General features: G+C 36.7%; 1 protein-coding gene across 11 annotated transcripts in view; it reads right to left on the bottom strand.

Moving 5' to 3' along the window:
- The window catches only part of LCORL (ligand dependent nuclear receptor corepressor like), an 84,022-nt gene that overhangs the window by 16,264 nt on the left and 44,770 nt on the right, over window positions 1-22,988 (bottom strand). For 3 of the 11 annotated variants that reach the window (XM_071556728.1, XM_071556730.1, XM_071556729.1), the window contains exons 6-7: window positions 14,509-14,599; window positions 366-5,242 (exon numbers count right to left, since the gene is read on the bottom strand). In XM_071556728.1, the coding sequence (XP_071412829.1) occupies window positions 366-5,242; window positions 14,509-14,599 (4,968 nt within the window). Of the gene's footprint in view, window positions 1-365; window positions 5,243-8,822; window positions 13,095-14,508; window positions 14,600-22,988 lie in introns of those variants that run through there. The other 8 variants (XM_071556734.1, XM_071556735.1, XM_071556736.1 and 5 more) reach the window with 5 other exon arrangements.

Raw genomic sequence — 22,988 nt, 5'->3', positions numbered from 1 at the left:
TTTATGCTTCATTTTATAATTTACCCTTTCTGACAATATGAGAAACTGCACAATGGAATGAAATTCTGTTTCTTTTGAAATCAATAGCTAGTTGTGACTGATTTCAGAATGTAAGAACTTGATTTCTTGTCTGTCTGAACTACATTAGTTAGCTTATTGGAGCTGAAAGAGTGGTATAAAATATTATATACATTTTAAAATTGCACTTTCTGCATTACTCTGTCATACAATGTTCACTTTCATGACTTCTCTGAAATTAAAATGAATGACATGCAGTTAAAAAAAAATCCAAAGTGCTTAGTTGTTTGACTTCTGCAATTCTTTAAGATTTCAATTTTAAGATGAAGGGGGGAACAGGAACTTACCTACTTGGTACTTTGGGTAATAAGGTGCCATTTGTCCACTACTGCATGATTGTCTCTTATGCCTTTTTCTTAAATTTGTATCAGTGGTCTCCCATTGTGGACTTTTTCTTTTGTTTATTCTGATAAGAACTTCAGAACTACCAGCAGGATTATCGTCCTGGTTTACAACACTACTGCAAAACTGGTCATCCAGCCTTTCAGTCATTTTAGAAGAATTAGGTCCTTTAGATGTTTCCATTTCATTCTCTTGTTTCTTTAACACATTTTTCTTAGTAGAATTGGACCTTAAAAGAGGATGCCTTTTTTCTTCCATATAGGCCTGAGTGCTTTTACTTTCTACAGCTTCAGGAGAATAAATGACATTATTTAACTTAAATGAATTGTGCTGCTCAATATGGTTGATTTTTCTCAGAAATATTCTACAGTCTTTAAAGGTTTTGGCTTTCCAAGTATTTTGAAACAGTTTATCTTGGCTTTGTTCTTTTCTAACATTTTGCTGGCAACAAATTGTTCCATTTGTCTCTGAATGTGACTTAAATATATTTGCTAAACCAGGATGTGGGTTGAAGTCAGAAGATCCCATCATCTGTTGAACAAATGCATCTCTGGCTTCATTTGCAGTTGGCAAGAGGTTATTCTGAGACTCTACCAAAGTCTGAGTGGGCTGGATTTCTACCATATTTTTTTCCTGGAGCTGGGGTGTTTCATCATTGGTTTCCCCACTTGTACTCTTAAACAATTGGCTTTGGCAAAATAACTGCAAATTTTTCTTTTTTGATTTCCAGCCTCCAGGAGCTGGATTATAGAGCTTTTTTGTTTGACCCCACTTATCACGCTGCAACTTCTTAAATTCATTTCTTTTTAATCTGGCTAATGTGAAATTACTTTTCATGCTTAAGACTGGAGACCTCACCATGTTATGTAATATTTGCAATTTCCCTGCTGGTTTTGAAGGGGAAGATAGTGCAAACTTTTTAAAGTGCTTTCTGAAAGGGCAAGTACTAAGATTAGCTTGTTTAGTTTCTGTCTTTATCTCTCTAGTACTAGCTACTTCTAAGGGATTGCGAGCATTTGCCTTTCTCACTAGAGAGAGAGACTGTGTTTCTGTAGTTTGCATAAACCAGGTGCAGAGTTCATTCATATCACACTTTTTCTGGAAAAGCATTTTTATGGGCGATGTTTCAAGTTCTACAAGGCAGGAGTCTAAAGGGTTTGACATTTCAGTATTACAGTCTTGTTCAATGGGATCCCTTTTTTCACATACACATTTATCAAACTCACTTCCCCCCACACGTAACCAGGTATTAGTTATCTGTTCAAATCTATTATTCAGTTCTTCCAACAAAGTGTCACTTGAAGTGGAAGTAAGCCACCACCTGAGAGAGGGATTCGATGAAAATATGGGATCTGATGATACTTCATTAATGGGCCCAAATTCACCATCCTTAAGATCCTTTTTAGCATTTCCTGAATTTCTCAGTTCTGAGGTATCTTTGGATGCTGTGCTTTGACTTGATTGCGCATGTTTTTCCTTTCGCTCTTTAGCTTTTTTCAAATGGAGTTTGTAAGATTTATGTAGTAAGGCACTTCTACACGTAAATGCACTAGAAGATGCTAACGAATGTAAAAAATGCAGTGAGGGTTTTCTGTCCCTAGCAGAATGTCTCGATGGAATGTCACGTTTTCTTGACACTGTTGTAGTAACACTGTGTGATCCTTCCTCTCTAGAATCCTTCTGCATGTTCTTTACTTGACCCATATTACTGCACAGTTGGTTTTTTCTCTCCTGTGCTATATTTTTTTCTAACACATTCTGCTGTTGTAAAGGAGGCAAACCATTGCTGATGCTCACTTTTCTTTCCTGAGGTGAAAGTCTACTAACAGTCACTAAAATGCCAGAAATTTTCACTTTTGCTGGCCTACCAGGCTTTCGAATGGTGGTTAATGGTTTCTTAATCTGCCGTATAATGTTGCTGCAAGGATGTGGTGATGCTGGGTTACTCTTGATAGGTCTGACATAGTCATAACCAGAGATCTCCTTTTCTGTAGAAGGGTTCTGTAGGGCTTTTACTATTTCAGACAAAGCATGTCCAGTTTCTGCATTGTGCCTCACTTTGCTGGGGTCATTGGCAAAATTAGAATCAATATGTTGTGTGGGCAGCATGCTGATTACATTTAGGTTACCTTCAGAAACATGTCTCTTAGTTCTTCTTGACCTTCCAAAAACAACTGTCACTGTAATGTTTTTGTTGCTGTTAGCTTCTTCCATTACTGCTGCATCAGACTTGATGCTTTTACCACCACTGCTAAGTTCAGGTCTAGGTTTTGTGCTTTCACTCATGTCAATTTTTGGTTTTGGAGGCCGTCCAATAGGTCTCTTAACCTGCTTAACTACTTGAGGACCTATTTTCTTTGGTCTACCAGGTTTTCTTTTTAAAACCGATTCACTGCTACTGCTTGGTTTCTCCACAACGTCATCATTTTTTTTCAAGTCATTTAAGTTAGTTTGACCAGCTGGACAAGAGCTTGTAATTGCTTCTGCATAAACACAACTTGGCCCCTCCTTGGTATCATTTTCACTGCAATCACAATCCTTCACACAGACTGCATGAGGAAGATCTCCTGTGGCCTGTTTGCCTAACAAAGTGTTTGCATGCCCTTGAAACAAACAAAGATCTGTGCTTTCTTTAGAAGATGCAGCTGCAGAAGTCAACGTGTATTTGACTCCTTCATGACTATTAACCTCTGAGACAAACATAAGCTTAATAGGACTAGTGTAGTTTAAGGGAGATGAGATCTCCCCAGCTTCAGATGTTGCATGCAAATCCTCACTATTGGAAGCTGAGCTAGATGAATTAAAGGTCAGAGATTTCAAAAGGCCATCATTAATTTCTTGATCTATAACCATTTCTTGTTTGTTTGTTGTGACACAAATTGCTTTGATTTCACTGCTGCTTGGCACATGTGAATGTGGAAGGAAGTTTTGTCCTGTGCATCCCATCTCACTCAGAGTGAAAGGTAAGCCACTTCTAGTAGCTGGGTTCATAACCTGTTCATAAGCATTATCTTTCAATTTTTGGCCTATTTTGTAACTATCCAACAATGAATTGTTAGCCTTTCTGGCTAGGTTTAATGTATCTTCCAAACGCTCCACAACAACTTGCAGATTTGTGTCTCTCATAATTTTGCTTATATTTATGTCACTGCATCTTTCAGCATGAACATCTTTATTTATTTTCATTTTTCCCAAATTTTCTAAAGACCTTTTTGCACTGGTTGACTTTCTAAACATGATATTGTTTGTTACATACACAGAGTACCATCCAGGAGGCACAATGTTACGTTTAGTTCTGCCCAAGATTTCATTACTCTCATCCTTTAGAGAAATCTGACCAGTCTCCTTTAAAGTTCCACCATCTCCTTGTGTATTTGGGAGTTTTGCCTGGCTGGCTGCAATAGAACTGTTTTCTGAAAGGACTAGAAAGCCAGAGCTGGTTTGAAAATTAGTAAGAGGTAGTTTGAAAGACTCTGTTTGGTGTACTGGAAAGCACATTGGTTTGGTTTGGCAGTTCACACATGGATTATTTTCAAGATGTTGCAAAGCCTCATCTTCTATCACAGTAAAACTATGTCTTTTATTTGGATGCATTTTATCAATTTTTTTTGTGTATTTCTTTGCATTTTTCTCAGAAATTGATCTTTTCCTTACAAGAGTTTCATCAAGGCTTGCAAGCTCCCTCTTGATTTGCAAAGACTGTCGTCGAATGACTGGTGAATCAGGAGAATTATATGTTGCAAATAAAGTTTCCTGACGCTTGCGAAATCTTGTCTGGATAATTTTATTTTCCATTTGTTTATCATGTTGGCGAAGTAATTCCATAAAGCTGTAATCACTTGCCTTGGCATTATGCAAAAGAGATGTTATGAAGTCTCCTAATTTGACATCGTTTTCTGGTGCTCTGTCACTGCTAGAAAGTTTTACAAGATTTGTTGCTATATCTGTAGTGTCTATTGATTTCAGCTTTTCATTAATGCGGTCCATTAAATCTTGAAAAATGGCAGAATGTTCACCTTGCTCAGACTTCTCAGAATTCATATAATCATCATTGCTTTCCTGGTCTGTTGAGATCCATGTTCCATCTGAACATTCAGTCTCTTTTCCTCTGCATGTTTTACCTCCATAGTGAAATTCTCCTTTGCTTCCTTCAGCTGGCAAGAGGGATGGAGGCTGGTTGATGGATATTTCAAGCTTGTTGTTGTCATCTAAAGTTGGAAAATCCATAACTGATCCTTCTGATGAGTCAAATTCTTTACTGTGTACAGGTGACAGTGGAGGTGGTGATGGGCTGCGAGATCTGTTTGAGTTTTTAATGCTGCTTAAGAGATCACAGTCTTTAGCTGAATATGTACAAGCTGCTGCTTTCACAGAATGTCTGTTATAATTTTGCAATTGGTCAGCACAATACTTAGGAGAACTACATGCTTTGTTCACCATTGTCTTAATACATCCAATTGCTACAGCTTGGCATGACAAAGAATGGAAATCTTTAATACAAACAGAGAGAGGTGGTAAACAAGGGTTTGGCCTTTGATTTTGTAAACAGCACCTTTTTGTCAGCACATGTCCATCGCAATTGCAAAATGAAACGTGAACATCCTCTTCAGTAAGGGAACTGGGAGTTTCAGAGTGGACCAAATGTGTTTGCTTGCAACTGCAAACAATAGGAACATTTTCATCTTGCATTAAGAATTTTAACATAGCCAAAGTCTGTTGCCAGTGATATGAACAAAAAGACTCCAAAACTTTGTTTAATGTTGATTTTCCTTTCTCCAAATTAGCTGTTTCCTCTGAATTTGCATCAGCTGTTGAGCTTGAACTGAAAATGAAAACAAATCAAAACAAAATATAAATTACAGTAAAACACCACATCTAATGTTTGTTATAATGGTTAAACTCAAGCCTAAAGCCCTGGAGTTTACGAAACAGTTCTGCTCTAATTGCACTCTTCGATCACACTTGCAAGTGTCACTAGCAGTGCTGTGCACCTTATCTTATCAGTGATAGCACTACCATTAAGACAAATAATCAGGAAGAAATGAGTGGCAAAAAGAACTTTCTGCTACCTATTTATATATATAATTTCAATAATGTTAACTTTCTGGTATTTCAAACTATCTAGCCATTATTGAAGGAACACCTCACCAAGAACCCGGCGAGCTTGGTATTACTCCCATTTCACTAACTGAGGCACAGAGAAGGTAAATGACTAAGGTCAAGGCTGTGGCAGAAGAATCAATCCACCTCTCCTGAATCCCACTCTTGGATATTTAAATATCCAAGTGTGTTGAGTGCTCTTCAGGACACACTGAAAGATATTTCTAAAGATATTTTTATTTTTATATTTATTTTTAAAGAATACCTAACAAGCTAACAGAAAATGGGGAAAACAGCCACCTGCTACTGTTACTTTTGAAGGTAAAAGTTTCCCCTCCAGTTTTCAAGTAAATTGCAGTGGTGCATCACAGGCTCTTCATTGCAATATATTACACACACACACACACACACACACACACACACACACACACACACACACACACTCCTTCATTCAACAGAAACAGAGATAATCACCACTGGAATAAAAAACTTCTGTGATAAAGGTTAATAATATCCTTTAAATCTCAAATAAAGGGTAGGCCTATGTCTAGATAAGACTTCTAAGCAGTTGTTCTCAAAGATATTAACTAAAAATAAAATTACTTATAAAATACTACCTTAACTATTTAATCAATTTCTTATAAATTATTAAAACTAATGTCACTACTTACCTAATCAATCATTTATATTGAAAAGATGAAAATTTTCCATGGCAGAAATTAATACAGGTATTTCTTCAATTAAATACAAAATCCTTATGCTGGATAGCAACTATCAACCGATAGTTACCACATAGTTCAAATGTTTTACTGAAACCAATTGCATGAGCAGAAAATGTTAGAAGAATTCTGTTTTAGAAAAGTATGTATTGTTTAAACATATCACCAAACTCTGAACATGACACTAACTTTTTTCCCTATTATCCCCTGTCACTTTTTTGCATTTAAGCCTATACTTTGAAGAAATTTCAGTTTGATTTGCTTTACAAATATATTGATCAGTGAACAAACATATTTAAAATTTAATGTGCTGTATTTATACAAAAGTTACCTATTCATTAATTAACACATCGCCCAAATTACTGTATCAATAATAACTTTTAGCTTCAAGTTTCTTACTGGAAGTTATTACATACAAATTTGTATTTTTATTGTCCGACACAGGTTTTAAAGTTTAGAGCTTAAAACCAGCCAACTCTCCATAATAATCTCTGTTGTTCCTTCTCCTGTAATACTCAGTATGAAGTGGTCTATAGTCAAAACCAAGCATCTAGATGATACTACCTCGTAAAAGCACAAGATAATTGTGACAGTATTAGTTGAAATTGCAATTATGTTTAAACTGAAATAATTGAGTCTTGAAACAAAAATCCTCTGTGCACCTGCCATCTAAAGTAAAACCAGCATTATTCAAGGGAATGTCATTGTCAGGACTGAACTGTTTTTGAAATACCAGTACTCTGAGAAGAGTCTGACTGTTACTCCAACAAACTCAGCAGTCACAAGGTGCTGAAATGTATCAATACTTGTGAAAACAAAGCTTATTCTAGTAATACAATAAAGGATAAAAGCTAACTGTCCTCCTCACCACCATGACTTCAATTAAACAATGCTCTGAAAAGCCAAATAGAAAAAAAAATAACGTATTATCAGGTCTTCATCTTCAATAATTTGTTTGTAAATCAGAGTAAATTTAAGTACTAATTTGCTAAAAGGATGGCTCTAGTACAGTCTTTTTTAGGCTGAATCTCTAAACAGATACCCTTCTGTCTGCCTAGACTTGCAAGGTATGTGTATGGTTTCACTGAAGAACTTTAATTGTAGAGGACCTGTATCCCTAACTGCTATTTAACGTCTGCCCAGTGGTGAAAGAAATTTGTGGAGCCCTACAATCTTCTCAAAGTCAGTAACCAAAATTCCCACAGGCCTCAAAACTGTTTTGAATTTGCTATGTGGAGATCATCTTGTTGTATAAAGTAATATCCTGGTTATCAGAGACATACCGGATATTCCTCCAAAAGAATTTTTTTCCTGGTTATCTACCCTTGTGTGACGTCCATAATTTGCTTTCCCTTAGCATCAGTTAGTTTCTAAAGCTGACAGACAACTTAACTTCACCTATTCTACTGCTGTAATACCACACTCCAAATGATCTTCCAAGTTTGTGAAAATACATCAAGCCCTTACTCGGTCACCATCTGGGAGCAGAGGTTACTACACAAATGAGTTCAAGCATTAAAGCAACACATTTTCCTTCAAGTGTCTTTCTGAAGAGATGTTAATATATTTAAACAAACTAATTTTTAGTAGCTTTTCAATAAAAATATGGGGAATTTTACTTCAGTTTCCTGTAATTCCTTCTTATAGCACTTTGTGTTGTCACACCGTACTTTAGACAATACTCAGGAACAAAGGCTTAAACAATAATTTCGTAGAAGGAAGAGCTATCACTTTCACAACTGCACACTTCCTCTGCAGCACTGCCTGACACACTCCCTCCAGATCACACACAAAAGGATGGCTGGAGAGAGTGGGCAGGACACAGAGGGGCTGTGGCCAGAGGATCGAGGGCACTGCTGCCCCAGCACCTTCTTGCAAGGCATCTCCGAAGACAAAGGCTAAGCAAGGAATGACACCATTTCCTTTCTGGAGGACAGGGACAGTCAGTAACACAGAGTGAGGACTGACTGGAGTCCAAAACCAGCACGAAGGCAGCAATGTGGCCAGGTTAACTACCCGCCTTTCAACGTATTAGCTGACGTATAAAAGAAGTAAAACTGCCTCCTCTACAAATAAACATGAGGAAAGAGCTCTAACAGAGCACTCCCAAAGAGGTCCTTCCCCAGCAGCCTGTCCTCTGTGGTCTCAGCCAGAGATAAGACAGATCAGTCTAGCAAGTTCTTTACAGATTGGGAACAGGAACAAAACTGGAACAGAACATACTTTCAAGTACTCATACAAACAGCATAAATTATTATGAAAATACATATCTGTCTTATAGAAATGTTTGTTTTCTGACTTTGCTAAGTAAATAAATTCCTCAAAAAAGCTCTATGTTATCTGTAATACATAATTTTTCGATGGAAACTAAAGGAGGTAACCGTTAAAAATTTTGTTCTCTGAATTTCTTCTCATTAATGAGCAATGAATCAATTCTGAGAAAAGAAACCATCCCTCCTTAAAGCTACTATTTCTGATTAAATTCTCATAGTAAGTTAGTCATTATGCTTAATTTGACCAGTTCTTGATCTTATGCCTCTGCTAATAAACTTGTGCCTCAGGAATAAGTCAAATAAGTCAGTGTACAGGTTTTTGTTTCTTTCTTTTTTTTACTGAATGAGCAAATCAATCACACATCAGTGTTGTAAATTTATGTGCAAAAGCATTGAAGTGCTTTACTACAAATTACAACGTAGAAACACGTTAACTAAACAATTAAATTCATACAATCAGATTTAGGAATATAACAACACAAAGAAGAAACAGAATTACAGTACATTTACAACACAAGACAAATACATGGAATTCATTAGAAAATATTGTAATAAATAATTCATGAATTATAGTGCAATTGATTTATGCATAAATATAACTAATTGCCTAAAAATCAGTTGTTAACAAAAATCTGTCAAAAAATCAAGGCAGCCACAGAGTTTTACTAAATTACTGCGACAATGGAAATACTGCAATTAAAAAACAAATACAAGTATTTGTACTGTAAACAACTAAAAAAATCAGTCTCACTAAAGTTAATATACAATTTAATATAAAATTGTCATTAGCTACCAGAAATGGTTTAAACAGCTTTACTGAGCAGTAGTTCTAAAAACAGAGGCACTGTTTTTTAATATAAAATACTTGAGAAACATTCAAATAAGTAGAAAGCATGTAGGGCTTGCTTTCGCCTTCATTTAAAATTCTGCTGAAACAGGAATTTTCAGAAATTGTCAATTACTAAGTAGTGACTGCTAACTGAATTTATAAAACAGTTCAAAATGTATAATTTAAATGACAATTAATGAAATACATAGGGGTTGGGGAAGGAGAATTTACACATTTCCCTGCCTTTCCATAGTTGTGTAATTAAAGGTTAGCCTAATAATTAGAAACAAATAATTCTGTTCCTTTAAACACTTACAGGTTGAGTATCATCTATAAACTATCAAAAAATATTTTAATTACTATTTCTGACCAAAAAATAAATACAAGTACTAAAATGTTGAAAATTAATTATAATATTACATACAAAACTACCGAGTACTGTTAAGTTAATAGTAAAATGATCCCTGATTTTATGAATCCTGTTAAATTTTTGGTCAGGTCATCTTTTAAATGATATAAAAAGAGCACTGTTACTTGCCTTCAATATAAAGTTCTGACCCAAATTTATAACATTGTCTGAGGAGTAGAAAACATCAGTACGGTACAAATATTAGGCAATGTATTGAAGCCCCAGGTTTTTGCAAATAAAATGGTATAAAGACAGGTGTTGAAACATTTAGGTCTTTTCAACTGCGTTTTTCAGTGGGGATATATTCACAAATTAATCCTTCCGGTCCTCACAAAATATGGCTTAATTCTTTTAAAATGAAAGATGACCCTGACATCTGCTCTTCCATGAAGTCCTGATCAGGTGCAGTCCTGCTAAAATCTTAGAATCATAGAATATGAGAGTTGGAAGGGACCCACCAGGATCAGAGTCCAACTCCCGGCCCTGTGCAGGACATCCCAAGAATCACACCATGTGCCTGAGAGATTCATTCTGTAAATGCAAGTAAACCTTAGCGACTGAAGGAGATTCAGTACAGATCTGAGAGACCAAAGAACTGAGACATTGGTTGTGCAGTTTCAAAGGATTATTCTGTTTTAAAATGGAAATTGTTAGTTTTTAGTAGCGTTAATGGTCTAGATTTTGCTATTAGTATTGCAGTATGCTCTCCACTGAATTCAATGGCAAGTTTATCTATAAATAAAATTACCTGATGTGGCCCATATGTATCTAATGTACCAATTCATTTATACAATTAACCCATACACATGCAAATTTAAGTAGGGAAAAAAATGTGCACGTGTACCACACATGTAAAAGTTGGAGATAAGTCTTTTTTTCTGCCAAATTAGATGCATACAGAAAAAATTACATGTTGAGAGGAAAAGGGCATTGATTTTCAGTAGTGAACGTATGAAGCAAGCCCCCATTTATATGTAGATGTATACTTTTGATATTATGTAAAAAAATGTAATGTAATAAAAAGTCCAATGTGAATACTTCGAAATTCATGTAAAAACTGCAATATGAAGGTAATTGGTCTCCCTTAAATTCTATTAAAAGTTTGTATTTAAAATGAACTGACTAAATTCTAACTACCAAATTTATAAAGAATTTATATTATTGAAAGTTCAAAACAGCTTCACTGTTTAATATTTGTATTTCTATCAAGACCCTGAACTGCAAATTTGGTTATTAGCAAAATGATAATGTAACTTGGTATTCATTTTGATAAACTGAAAATGTTTTGAAATGTCACAGCAGCAAATACATTACAGTTACAGTGAGGTTTTTCAATAGGAGTGTGACACAATCCTTAAATAAATTTTAAGTAGTCATAACATCAACTAACCAGCACGTTTAAACAAAAAAACAAACCCAAACCATTCTCAAGCTCATTCTGTGCACATTATGAACATGCTCTAAGTTGCATTCCAACTTTCTTTTTAAACCTTACAAGTTATCTTAATTGTCAAACTAAAAAGGAAAATTGTTAAAGTTTAAATTATTTTATGCTCTTAGTATTCCATCTTATTTCATACTTAATAATTCTATAACTACAGTAATTTCTCAGATTTCATAAGTGTACACTTTGTAAACACCAATTTCTTTCTAAACCAACAACAAAATCTTCTTAAAATGATAAAAAAATGCAGTTTATGCCTGCTAAACACACATTTTTAGTAATGAAATGTTTTTCTTACTTGTATTGGAAAGTTAAGTAACGACCTTTTTTCTTTCACAGAATGTACTATATCCTACTAATACTTCACAAATCCACTTCCTTGTAAGGAACTAGCTTTTTTTAAAAAAAATCCATTCCTTTGTATAATCTGAGTTACTTACAATTTATTGCAAGTATTCTGTGAACTATAAAAGTCTGCTAACCCCTGGTTCTGTATTTCCAAAAGATGGATAATTGAATGGGTAAAGTGGTTCTTCACCAAGTAAAAATTATGCTTCACATGACAAATACTTCTTTTCCCAAAACATCTTTATGCTATTGACTACTAAATAAAACCTGAATCTTTTCACCTATTTATACAAGGATTATATTAAATACACACTATCAGAATTAAGTGAGCAACTCTATAATTCTGTCCACAGTGAAAACCCTGAATAAAACTATTTTTCAAAAGGCATGTATGTGGTTTTTGAACTGTATAGTTTCACGTCTTCTGTCAGAGTGAGCATATGTATTTCTCACATAGTGTGTGTATACAGACATACATACACACACACACACACACAAAACAATTTGCTAACAATTATTCTACACAGGCTTGCTACTATTTTTGCAGCTGCCAGTCCCTGAATCTGTCATATTAAATAAGCCAGTATCTGGTAAGCGGAGTTTCTTCTTCGGTGGAGTCTTCAATGTTCCAGATCTTTCTTTTACTTTATATTCTAAAGTGCTGTGAGGTACCCCATAAATTCCTTGTGCTTTGGAAACACTCATTTTCCCACTCATTACCATTGCAATTGCTTCTTCCATTATTTCGTGATCGTATTGCCGATAGCGGCCACGTTTTTTTCTTGGTTGCTTATTATCTTTACGATCCAAACTATCTTCTGTATTTTCTGAGGTTCCATCTACTGTCCCATTCTTAGCATTAAGACACAAAGGAGAGAGGTCCCCATGCAGAAAGTAGGAGTCAACACTTGAGTGAGTTACAGGTCCAGAACATTCAATTTTGTTCTGTTTAGGGAGGATATTTTTCAGTTTTTGAAGAGCTGATCCTTCTAAGACTGAGGAGGTTTTAGAAACGTGGTACATAACATCCAGAAGACCAGCAGTATCAGACTGTGGTTTGGACACAGAACTTACTCTTAGCTGAGGAATTTTTAATTGTACAGTAGGACTTGAAGTTTCATATTGTAGATTTTCACTTTTTTCTTTAAATTGAGTGACCATTCTCTGTAGAGTTAACTGGTGGAGGTAACTGGAAGCTGTTGGGAATTTTAATTCTGAGGTTTCAAGTAGACTGAGTTTACTTTTTTCTGTGCGCTCTGCTTGAGCTCTTGCCCACAAGGCTACTTTTTGTAGGACTGCACAAGTTTCTTTACTGTCTTTAAATGAATAACTATCATTGAAATCTCGAGTTTTATTTTTAAAAGGTGCAGGCTTTCCTGCTGGTAAGGCTTCTAAGTGGAGAAGTAAAGTTTTTTGAGGTATGCCATAAAGTATGCCTGCTTTATTTATGTCCAGTGCTCCAGACTGAATGTCTTTCAAAGCTTTTGAGAGCAAACCATCTGCAAACTCAGCACTTCTTTCCACATAGTCCTCTCTGTTTCTGTGTAGTCTCCTGGATGGATGGAATGAAACGATGGTAAACTGATGTATGAGAGACTCTCACACAGCTATGGAAGGGAAGGGTCCACTCCTTTATTATACTCCTTGCTTCGGTAACATCACTGCTTCTGATACTTTTTAGCCTTTGAGATGTGGTAGTTTAATGATTATCCTAGCAAAATGTTAACAGTTCTGGTAGGACAGTGTGTCAAAAATCATACGGTGGCTTCTACAGCAGCCCTTCCAAGAACTTTATAGCCTAACCCAGTATTTGAAAATAGTCTCATGTGCTTGTTATATTCCCTTGTTCACATGCTTGCAGAGCAACACTGTTATAATTTTAATTATACAATTAACGTTCCAGTAAATACCCAAATCCTGAAGGAGTTTTTGTTAGTAGAAACGTGACGTTACCGCTAAACAAGTAATAAAAGAGTCAACCCCCTCATAGAAAATTTGCAGCAATAAGTACATAACTACACACAAACATCCCAGACTTACACAAAACTAGGCTTTCTACAACAGTAAGATAAAGTGCTGTAGTTAACAATCAAGTCCATGTTCGCAAAATAAGACACAGGTTTAAAAACTTCTAGTCACTACTTCCAACTCACTAATTACAAAGTCATATTCATTTGCAACTTCTTCGTATGAGCAAATTAATAAAATGCACTTTTACATCATTCAACAAATACTGCTACTGTAATCCTGTTTGCAATAAGTTATTCGGTAAGACGTACAGGTGACGAAAAGGGTCCTGCTATGGCTAGTGGATGGGAGGATGCCAAGATCATAAAATCCAACAAAACAATGCATTTCACTACTTTTGTGGTAGCTTTCAGCAGATGCAATAACATTTTCCATGCTGAATAAAGAAATTTAACCATTTGCCACCACACACCATAGTCAGAACCATGATGTAAGTTTAAGTATGATGATTAAGAGCTCTCTCTCACGCGCTTGCTCTCTCTCTTTTTAAGGAATATTATAGATAATAAGTCATTTAACTTGTTCATGTTAGTTGAAGAACATTTTACATCTAATTATTAACATGGTCATTTTTGTCCAAAATTGCAGTTTCCTAAATAAACTCTAAAAGAATTATTTGCATTTTCTTCTACTATTCTATTACTTTTTTAATGTGTTATGTAATCAATTTTCAGGTAATTTTTAGTAACATGAACTAAAGTTTGGTGATTGTTCTGATAACTTTTCTTTAAACAGAAAAAAAGGAAAAAGACAAATGAAACATATGATATATACATAGACACACACTTATGAGTGACAAAAATTCTTTTGAAAGCAAAATAGGAACCACATGTGTGTGCCAGTATATACAATTATGTTATGAACATAAAACCTGACCAGAGAAGAGAAACCCGGATTGTCTTTTAGATAAGCCAAAGAGAGTCCTAAACATTGCTTACCCAGACACTGAGTTTTCAGAACACAATGGATCATATTTGGGTTCTTCCAACCTTGCGCTTTTCTTTGTAGAGAGATCTAGCACTCCATCCCCTGCAAAGAACGAGCAGTGATGATAACAGTGGTTTAAGGATGATCTCATAGATTTTGTTAGCAAGTATTTTTTACCTATGGCACAATTTTCAAGCAGCTACTTTATCTCATAAAAATTTCTGACACCTTATTCCATTAGCAATGTCAGCCATCAGCAAGTGATTTCATATTCTTGATGTGTAACAAAACTTTTTTAAAATTAAGAAAAAGTAAAAAATAAACCCATTCAAAAATAGTAAAACCTAGAAGAATCTGCATTAAACAGAAATATGTCTGCTTTCCTAAAAATCACCTACACCATTGTTTACTTTCCAGGCAACCAAAACAATGCACTTGATATTACTATTATTATTCATATTTACATACTGATGCTGAAGTTAAAACTGGCCTAAATAAATCCTAGGCTTACAGGATAATTCAGGTTAATAAGGATCTCAGGAGGCCTCTAGACCAACCTGCTCAGAGCAGCGTCAGCTGTGAGACCAGACCAGGTAACTGGATCAGCAGGCAGCACTCCAGTAACTGGGAAGGAGCTTGAGCCCAGTACAGAGTTTTAAGACCTCTGCCACTAAAGGTTCTTACAGTTTATTCACAAATATTCCTTCTGCTGCCTTCATATAAATGCAATAATGAAATTAGTGAAATGGAAAGATCTAAATAAACTGGGGTAGAAGTCTGCTCTGTTAGTCACAGATAAATGCTAAATTCAAGATTTATAATTGGCTGTTAAAAGTCTAGGAAGTAGTGAAATAGGAAAATATACTTTTTAAAAATCAGTATTTAAAACCATCGAAAACTAAGAAAACTAAGTAGCAGTTGAAATACTCCTTTTAAAGTTTTTTCTTTAAAAAAAATTAATCACATTTAAATTATAGTTAATTCCCCTAAATATATTTAATTTCATACCTTTCTTCCTTGGTTCTTTGTTTCAAACTTGGGCTGTTTTGTATGCCTGAGCTCTGCAAATTCAATTTTGAGTTTCAACATATAGCTCAACATTTAACTCTACAATCACCCTTGTACTACCCCTTATTAAATTGTCAGTGTAATTTTCATGTTATTGCCTATAATTTCTAAAGTATCAATCAACTGTGTACCTTTACCCACAGTCTCAGATGCAGACACGAAGCACTGGCTGAAGAATCCAAATTCCAACAGTTGTGTAAGAAGTCAGGAAAATTGTTTGGGTACCTCTACTTTACACCAGTAACACAAAAAAATAGAGTTCTGTATAATAATAATACCCAGCTATTTGCTTTGGACTGCTTTCTGACTGTTCTTCTGCAACTATGTTGTACTATTTGAAGAAGGGTAGTGAAAGAAAAAGTAACACCACAAGTCAGCATTAGGGGTACGTATTTTTAAACATGTCATGTGTCAAAGATGCTCCTTTTCTCCTAAATACCTTCCTTTCAAAGCCTTCTTTAGCCCTAAGAAAGTTAAAGGAAGGACTAATGTTAATCAGCCTTTCTGATGCAGTGATATTACAGAAGTAAAAGCCAATTAAAAACACTACACAAATACTCTACAGGAACTATTTGGTCTACCCAGGAATACTCAAGCTCACAAAGTCCCCAGTCCTGTGCAAGACAGATTTCATATGTTGTGTTCTGTCAATCATGCAACGTACATGTCCCTTTCTTGTTTGTGAGCTCCCTTTCACAACAGTTTCTCTATCATCAATTGATATTCACAGGCAATATGAAAAACTTCAGAAGAGATCACTGGTGAAAGTCACTGGAAAAAATACTTCAAAGTTGACAACTCACCAAGTAATAATGAAGAGCTAATAATTTCTAGCCAATTTACAAAAAAATTAAAGCTAGCTAGATTTTTAGGGGAATAAAAAGCCTCATCTTGCAAGATGCCATAATGAACTCGAACCAAAATAATTTTCATTTCCATCCTTCAGAATAGGCTTTGACAACACTAAGCTAGCAATAAGTTGAAAAATTATTAAAAAGAGCACAGTACTGAAAGTGCAGGCTTCTGAAACAAAAAATTAGATGTATTTTGGGCCTCTAAAGGGTAAACATAATTGAAGTAATTTCATATTCAACACACTTGGTTCCTCCAACGCAGCAAATGCATTCATTAAGTACACAACACTTCCCTGAAGACAGTGCTCTACGGGAAGATGCTGCTCAGAAAAAAGAACCACACAAGAAACTTGATGTACATACAAAATACCACATGAAGTCACTGCTGCCCAGATTTTTATTCAGTGATTTCACTTGAATTAGAAGGAAAAATGCCAAAAAGCAAAAAAAACAAAACAAAAACTCTCACAAAACCCCACTTACAACTGGTAGAAAAGTGAGAGCATTTGCTATCAATCTTTAAGACGTAATGAAATCCTACCTAATGAAACAAATGTATATATATACAGGAGAAATGTTCATTTTGGTACAAAACTTGTTACTTGCAAGGGAGGAATAGTTTTCTCTAAACTGAGCCAGAACTTTCTATTATTTCTTATCAAATCACTCTTAACAGGTATTAAAGCAAGAATTCTGGACAGGAACTGAATGATATCAGGAACAGAAAAAACACTCTCTAAAGTGGTTTTAATAAAGTTACTTCCACTCTTTAGCTTGGCTACTAAGATGACAGTCTTCATAAACAATACTAAGTAACACTGTATAATATAGAACAATTCTTTGATGTTTTTCAGGACTGCTACTTATTTTGATCTTCAAAGAAATGGCTCAATCTGTGCCCTTTGCTTCTCAGCACCAGATCATCAGGTGCAGCAACACCAAGACATAACTGTGACTGAAGTTCATCTTCAAAATAATCAGCATCACAATCACTTGAAACCCCTCCAGACTAGTGATGCCAGAGAAACAGAGAGGGGAGGAGGAAGCAACAGAAACCATAAGAGGGAACCTCGAGTTCCTACAACTGATATTTCTGCACTGGTGTGGAAGAGCACAGCTGCCTGGCCACCACCTGCAGCTCCATCCTGTCCTGCTCTCCCAGTAGCTGCAATCATTGATTTAGGCACCTCAAAGATACATCCCTGCCTACTCTAGCTTTTGTTTCTGGCCTTGGTTCTATTAGCTGTGAACGTGTCTAAGGCCCTTTGTGAACCCAGTGACACTGTCCCTCTTCACAACCTCTTGCTCCAGCCGTTTCTGATGTTTACAAACTACTGTGCAAAAGCTGCCCCTCCTTATCTGTTTCTTCCTCTAGGAAGTTTCAGCCAGCCCTACTTAGTTCCAACACAGTGAGATTCAGTAAATAACCATGTCCCTTTGCCTTACGCACCCACAGGACAAGGGGTTTTGTAGCAACAAAACAACAGCCTTGCCTGCAATTCCTTTCCTGATGGTGTCTTGCCTTTTGCTGGCTATTTCCTGTGCTGCTGCACACAGAAACTCTTTTCAGGGAACTGCCACTAAGAACACCAAAGCCTTTTATTAATTCTTAACTACAGCTTTGACTAGCCCCTTTTTGCTGACTTGATGTGCTATTTTGTAACATGAAAGACTGCCAGATGAAAAGCATCTGGACATGTATAAGGTGTCCACAGCACAGTCTTGGCAGCATCTGTGAGGACAGGCCAGGGGCTGCCCTGGGCCAGGCGGAGATGGTCCTGGCTGGCTTCACCAGACCCATGCAGGGCACAGCTGAGCCCAGCATCCATATGGGCAGAACCTCTGGAAAAATCATATTTACGAAAGGGGGGAAAGTGCCAGATGGGCAGAGAAAACAGGAACAAAAAGAATGAGAAAACAGCAGAGGAAAGCCTAATGGCAGAGGGAAACCATTAGGTACAGACTGTGGACACCTCACACACACTCCCCTTGCACCAAAGGGACTTTGTGATCACAAGAGAACCTGGAGTGAAGATGAGCCAGGTAAAGGAGGGAGGAAAGGCAGTGTTGTAATATGTCTTTTTGTTTCTACTACCCGAATTAATAATTAAATAATTGTTTTAATAAACAACAATTTGAGTTGTTTTCCCCGGAGTCTGTTTTGCCCATGATGGCAAGTGATAAGCAATGACCATATTCTTAACTCAAGCTCTCCTTTCTGTTCTTTCCATTTTCCCCGTTTTACTGTGTGGGAAGCAAGCAAGCAACCATGTGACAAGGAATTTTGCTGTTAGTCACTTTGGTAGCTGAGGAATATACACCTACTTCCCTCAAAAATGTACCTTTTTAGGTTGACATTTTTGTGCAGAAGTATTAAACTGTTTTCTTGAACGTATTTACAGCTCACACAATTTATCTTTGGGACCACAGCATGTATATCTTCAAAAAGCACAGTACTTTCCCCAATACATAATAGTAAAAACAGGATCTTAAGAAAATAAAAGGTTATTTTCAGTAATGTTTAGAATTCTTTTTATACAGTGCCATATTTTGATGACTTATATTTATGATGGGTCAATGAAACAAGGGAATTATGAACATTTTCTTGCATTTTTTTGGCTATGTTTCTACACTATCATTGGCTCTAGAAGATCTAGAAGCAAGAATAAGCTTGTGCAGCTAAACTGACAGATTATACATTTGTACTGCTTCTACTTCTGACTCTTGTAAGCTGCTCTGCTTAGAAGCTGGAAAGAAGCCTCTACATCATCAAAGTTAGCAGCTGCTGGGAACATTACTGAAAGAGCTCAGCACCATGACTGTATGAGGAAATAAACTACTGCAGGATATTCCAAGACTGTTCCTCACTCACTGTTTTATTCTGCAAGGATGCTGCTTCTTCATGGGCTTAGTTTGGAGGACAAGCAATACTGCAGAAGTATGCAATTTGGGGTTTTGCTGCAGTCCATAGAAAACAAATTTTCTTTCATTATACCGAGTATTCTTTACCAAGGCCTGGATAGTCTTATGAGTTACACAGATCAGGAAAAAAGAGCAAGATACAGGGATTTCTGGAGACAGTTGCTGCTGATTGACAGGCAGTGAAATGATTGCCTGGTTAGTTACCAGCACGGTGCACAGGAATTAAAGCATCCTGCTAAATTACCACAATTCCGTATGCAGAGGAAAGCAGAGGACAATCTGGGACTCCAATACCAGTCAGGTGCCAGCTGGACACACCTGGATGCCAGTGCTTAAATATGCATATTCAGTACTAAATGCTTCAGCACCAGGGGAGCAAAGGGTTGACCTTGGCCAGTAGTTAGACCCCAACTAAGCTCCTATCTCAGTCCCCCTCCTCAGTGGAGGGAGAAATAAGATAAAGATCATCAAGATAAATATTGGGAGATCATTTGCAAATTACCATTACAGGAAAAACAGACTTCGGGAAAATTAATTTATAGCAAATTAAAATGGATTTGGATAATGAGAAAATGAAAGAAATTAGAGTGCTTCCCCACTCCACCTTCTCCCACACTCAACTTCACTCCCAATTCCTCCATCTCCCAAACCCCCAGGTGGTATAGGCAGGATTGGGAATGGGTATGATTCCTCTCTACAGCTCCTTCCTCCTCCTACTTTTCCCTTCCTCCATTATGGGTTCTCCAGAGGCCACAGGTCCTTCAGGAAATATTCAGCTGCTCTAAGTGCAATCTTCCACAGGCTGCAACATGAATGAGTACCTGCTCCATTAGCTGCAGCGGAACACCTGCTTCACTGTGGTCCTCTCCATGTGCTCCATGGCAACACCTACTCTGGTGACTGGAGCACCTCCCTTCCTCTTTCTTTCCCCTTGTTATTCACTGTGCTGTTTCTCACTCTTCTCCCTGTACAGCATTTTTGGACTTTCTTAAATCCTCTTTCACCATGAGCCTCCTTGATGTGCTCCACTGAGGCCTCTTGTGGGTCTGTTGCAGAGCTGGCTGTGCCTTGCACAGGGAAGCCCCAGCAGATACTTGTAAATGCCACCACCCCAGAGCCCTTCCCAGCTACTGAAACCTTGCCATGTAAGCCCAATACACAGGGGTACCAGGTCTGGAAGTGTCAGATCTGAGGGGTTTTTTTGTGTACTTCAGAGACAGCCTGTAGGTACTGGAGTAAAGTAAGAAGCGTTCTTTAATGGAGAACTTCAGTGCCCTTTTTTATCTTGCTGGGCTAGCACTTCATTTGGCTCTGCTCAGTGTAGAGCCAATGTCTTCTGGTGACCTGGAAAATGAAGTTTATGCCCTCCTCTCAAGGGCAAGAATCACTGCAATAGTAAAGAAACAAGACTGCCTGTTTTACTATTTAGATAATTAATTTCAAAGACAACTACTGTAAATACAAAGCAGCTGCCTAAACAGAAAATGAACCCAAGGTATTTATATGTAAGTCACTATCTGCTTAATAGGATTTAAATGAAAAGATTTCAACTTTGAGGATCCATCAAAGCAATGTACAAATTTGAACTTCCTACTCTCTTATTTGTCACTTCATTTGGAAATCCTAACAGGAATTACAAATAGCCGGCGGTAAAAAGAGTTGCCATGAGAGTTAAGAGACACTACTAAGAAGGGAATCATGGTATGGCTTTTATAAGTCTCTTGACTGAAGAAGTATACTTCATTAAGACACAGAATTATATATTTTTAAAATATATCCAATTAAAAAACCTTCATCCTTCATAATTCCCTACTGTAAGCACATGATACTTCATTATAAACAAACTTTCTTCAGGCAAATACAGAAGTGAGAGGCAGGTAGAATAATAATACACAGTCCCTGAAGAAGGCTAGTTGAAATTACTTTTTCATTAATCTTTACACATATAACACAATGCAAGTAAAAAGAAGCAGCTGACTTTTTTTATCTTGATCTTATTTGCTTGTGTTGCCATCACTACAGTGATAAACTAGAATAGCTCAAAATTGTCAAGTTCCACAGGAAACAGGGAGCACAACACAACTTTCCTGGTAGGCAGGATGTTCAAGCCACCTTTCTCCATCTACAGTCTTATCAGCAGCTCTAAATTTCACAGGAGGACCAGTACCTTTATCATCTCCAAAGGACTCCAGCAAACATGGCAGTCAAAGTTCTGAGAATCTACAGCATCCTACATAGTTTACTGTGTAACGTGTATTGCTGTGGGTGCTGAGCAACTATTTCAGCCTCAGCTGTTTCACTGAAGGTGCACATTTCTAACCTTGTTTAGCCTCACTGTAAGAAAAACTTCAATGATATTAAAAAAAGATTTAAATATGTCAATTTCCCTATACTTAAAGTTTTCCTTAAACAAACGATTAATGAATTTTCAAATAGCTGAGGGTGGCAGCACAACTTTATTCCTGTCCATGCCATGTTCACCCTCTGCTGTCCCTTTCATTCCTCAAAGATTATTTGGGCAACCACCATAAACCTGTCTTTGGAGACTTTGCTCCCTCATGGACATTTAAAACTAGTCATTTATAACCAGCTGTTGAAGTAAGCAACAGGCAATAGTGCTGATATTGGGAAAGTATTTTTATTGCCTTTGCAAAATAAATGTGCCTCAACATGGCCAATTATAAATCTCTAAAACTTGTAATTCATCCCATAGCAGATGTATGTCGAACCATAAAAGGTATTTTCTCAGGATTTAAAACCCTGGCATAAACTGGTTTCCACTGACCACACAGAATAAAAGCAGGAATTCCAATATTTCTTAATGCTTTTGCTGTTAACAGAAAGGATGCTTGAAATTTAACCTAAAGTAGGTATATTCAGCATGACAAATCCATGTCAGAGTTCCTTGCCCCCAAGGGATGTGTCATCTAATTAAAGACTGTATCATTAGGCACACACTTACCAGATCTGTTCACATTCTGACAATGTATATTAAAAAACCCAAAACACTTAGATCTGCCTTCTTTCAACTCTTTTAGTATGGTACGTGACAAACAGGTCAACTTCTCCCCTTGCTCTGCAGTATTACAGGATTAACACAGACCTTGTATCTGCAGCTGCTTCCGCCACTGCTTTCAGTTGCACATGACAGTCACAACCCTTCCTGAAAACTGCTGCTAATCCCAATCTAGTTCAAAGTCCAAAACACTCTTGTGATTACACTGTTATCAGCTTTGGATAGCAATATTCCTTGAGGCAAAGAAATTACTTCCTTTATGTAAATGATAGTGAGACAGACTTTATTTCTTTAGCTTTACACTCATTTAACAAAGCTGCACTGATCTATAATGATTACAGTATGAAGTATGGAAATTTCCTCCCAAATTAACCTCTTTCCATCATTCTAACCAGCCTGTGAGGGCTGATGCAGGCTGAGTGACATTTGCTCTCTGAAATCCCGGTATCTTTCTTTTCTCAGGCTTCTTAACAGAATCATTGTTACCTGTGACAGCCACAGGTGAACTGACAGAGTCAGTATTCCAAAGCTGTGAAATTCCAATACCACTGACTTAACACTGGCACTCAGAAATGAGAATATTTATCTGCTACCACACACTACGAAAAATGTTTCTAGAAAGAATGTGGGG

The sequence above is a fragment of the Pithys albifrons genome, chromosome 5 (genome assembly GCF_047495875.1).
Source record: "Pithys albifrons albifrons isolate INPA30051 chromosome 5, PitAlb_v1, whole genome shotgun sequence".
NCBI classification, from domain to species: Eukaryota; Metazoa; Chordata; class Aves; order Passeriformes; family Thamnophilidae; genus Pithys; species Pithys albifrons.
The sequence above is the reverse complement of the archived record's forward strand: the minus strand, read 5'-3'. Positions and strand labels throughout refer to the sequence as shown.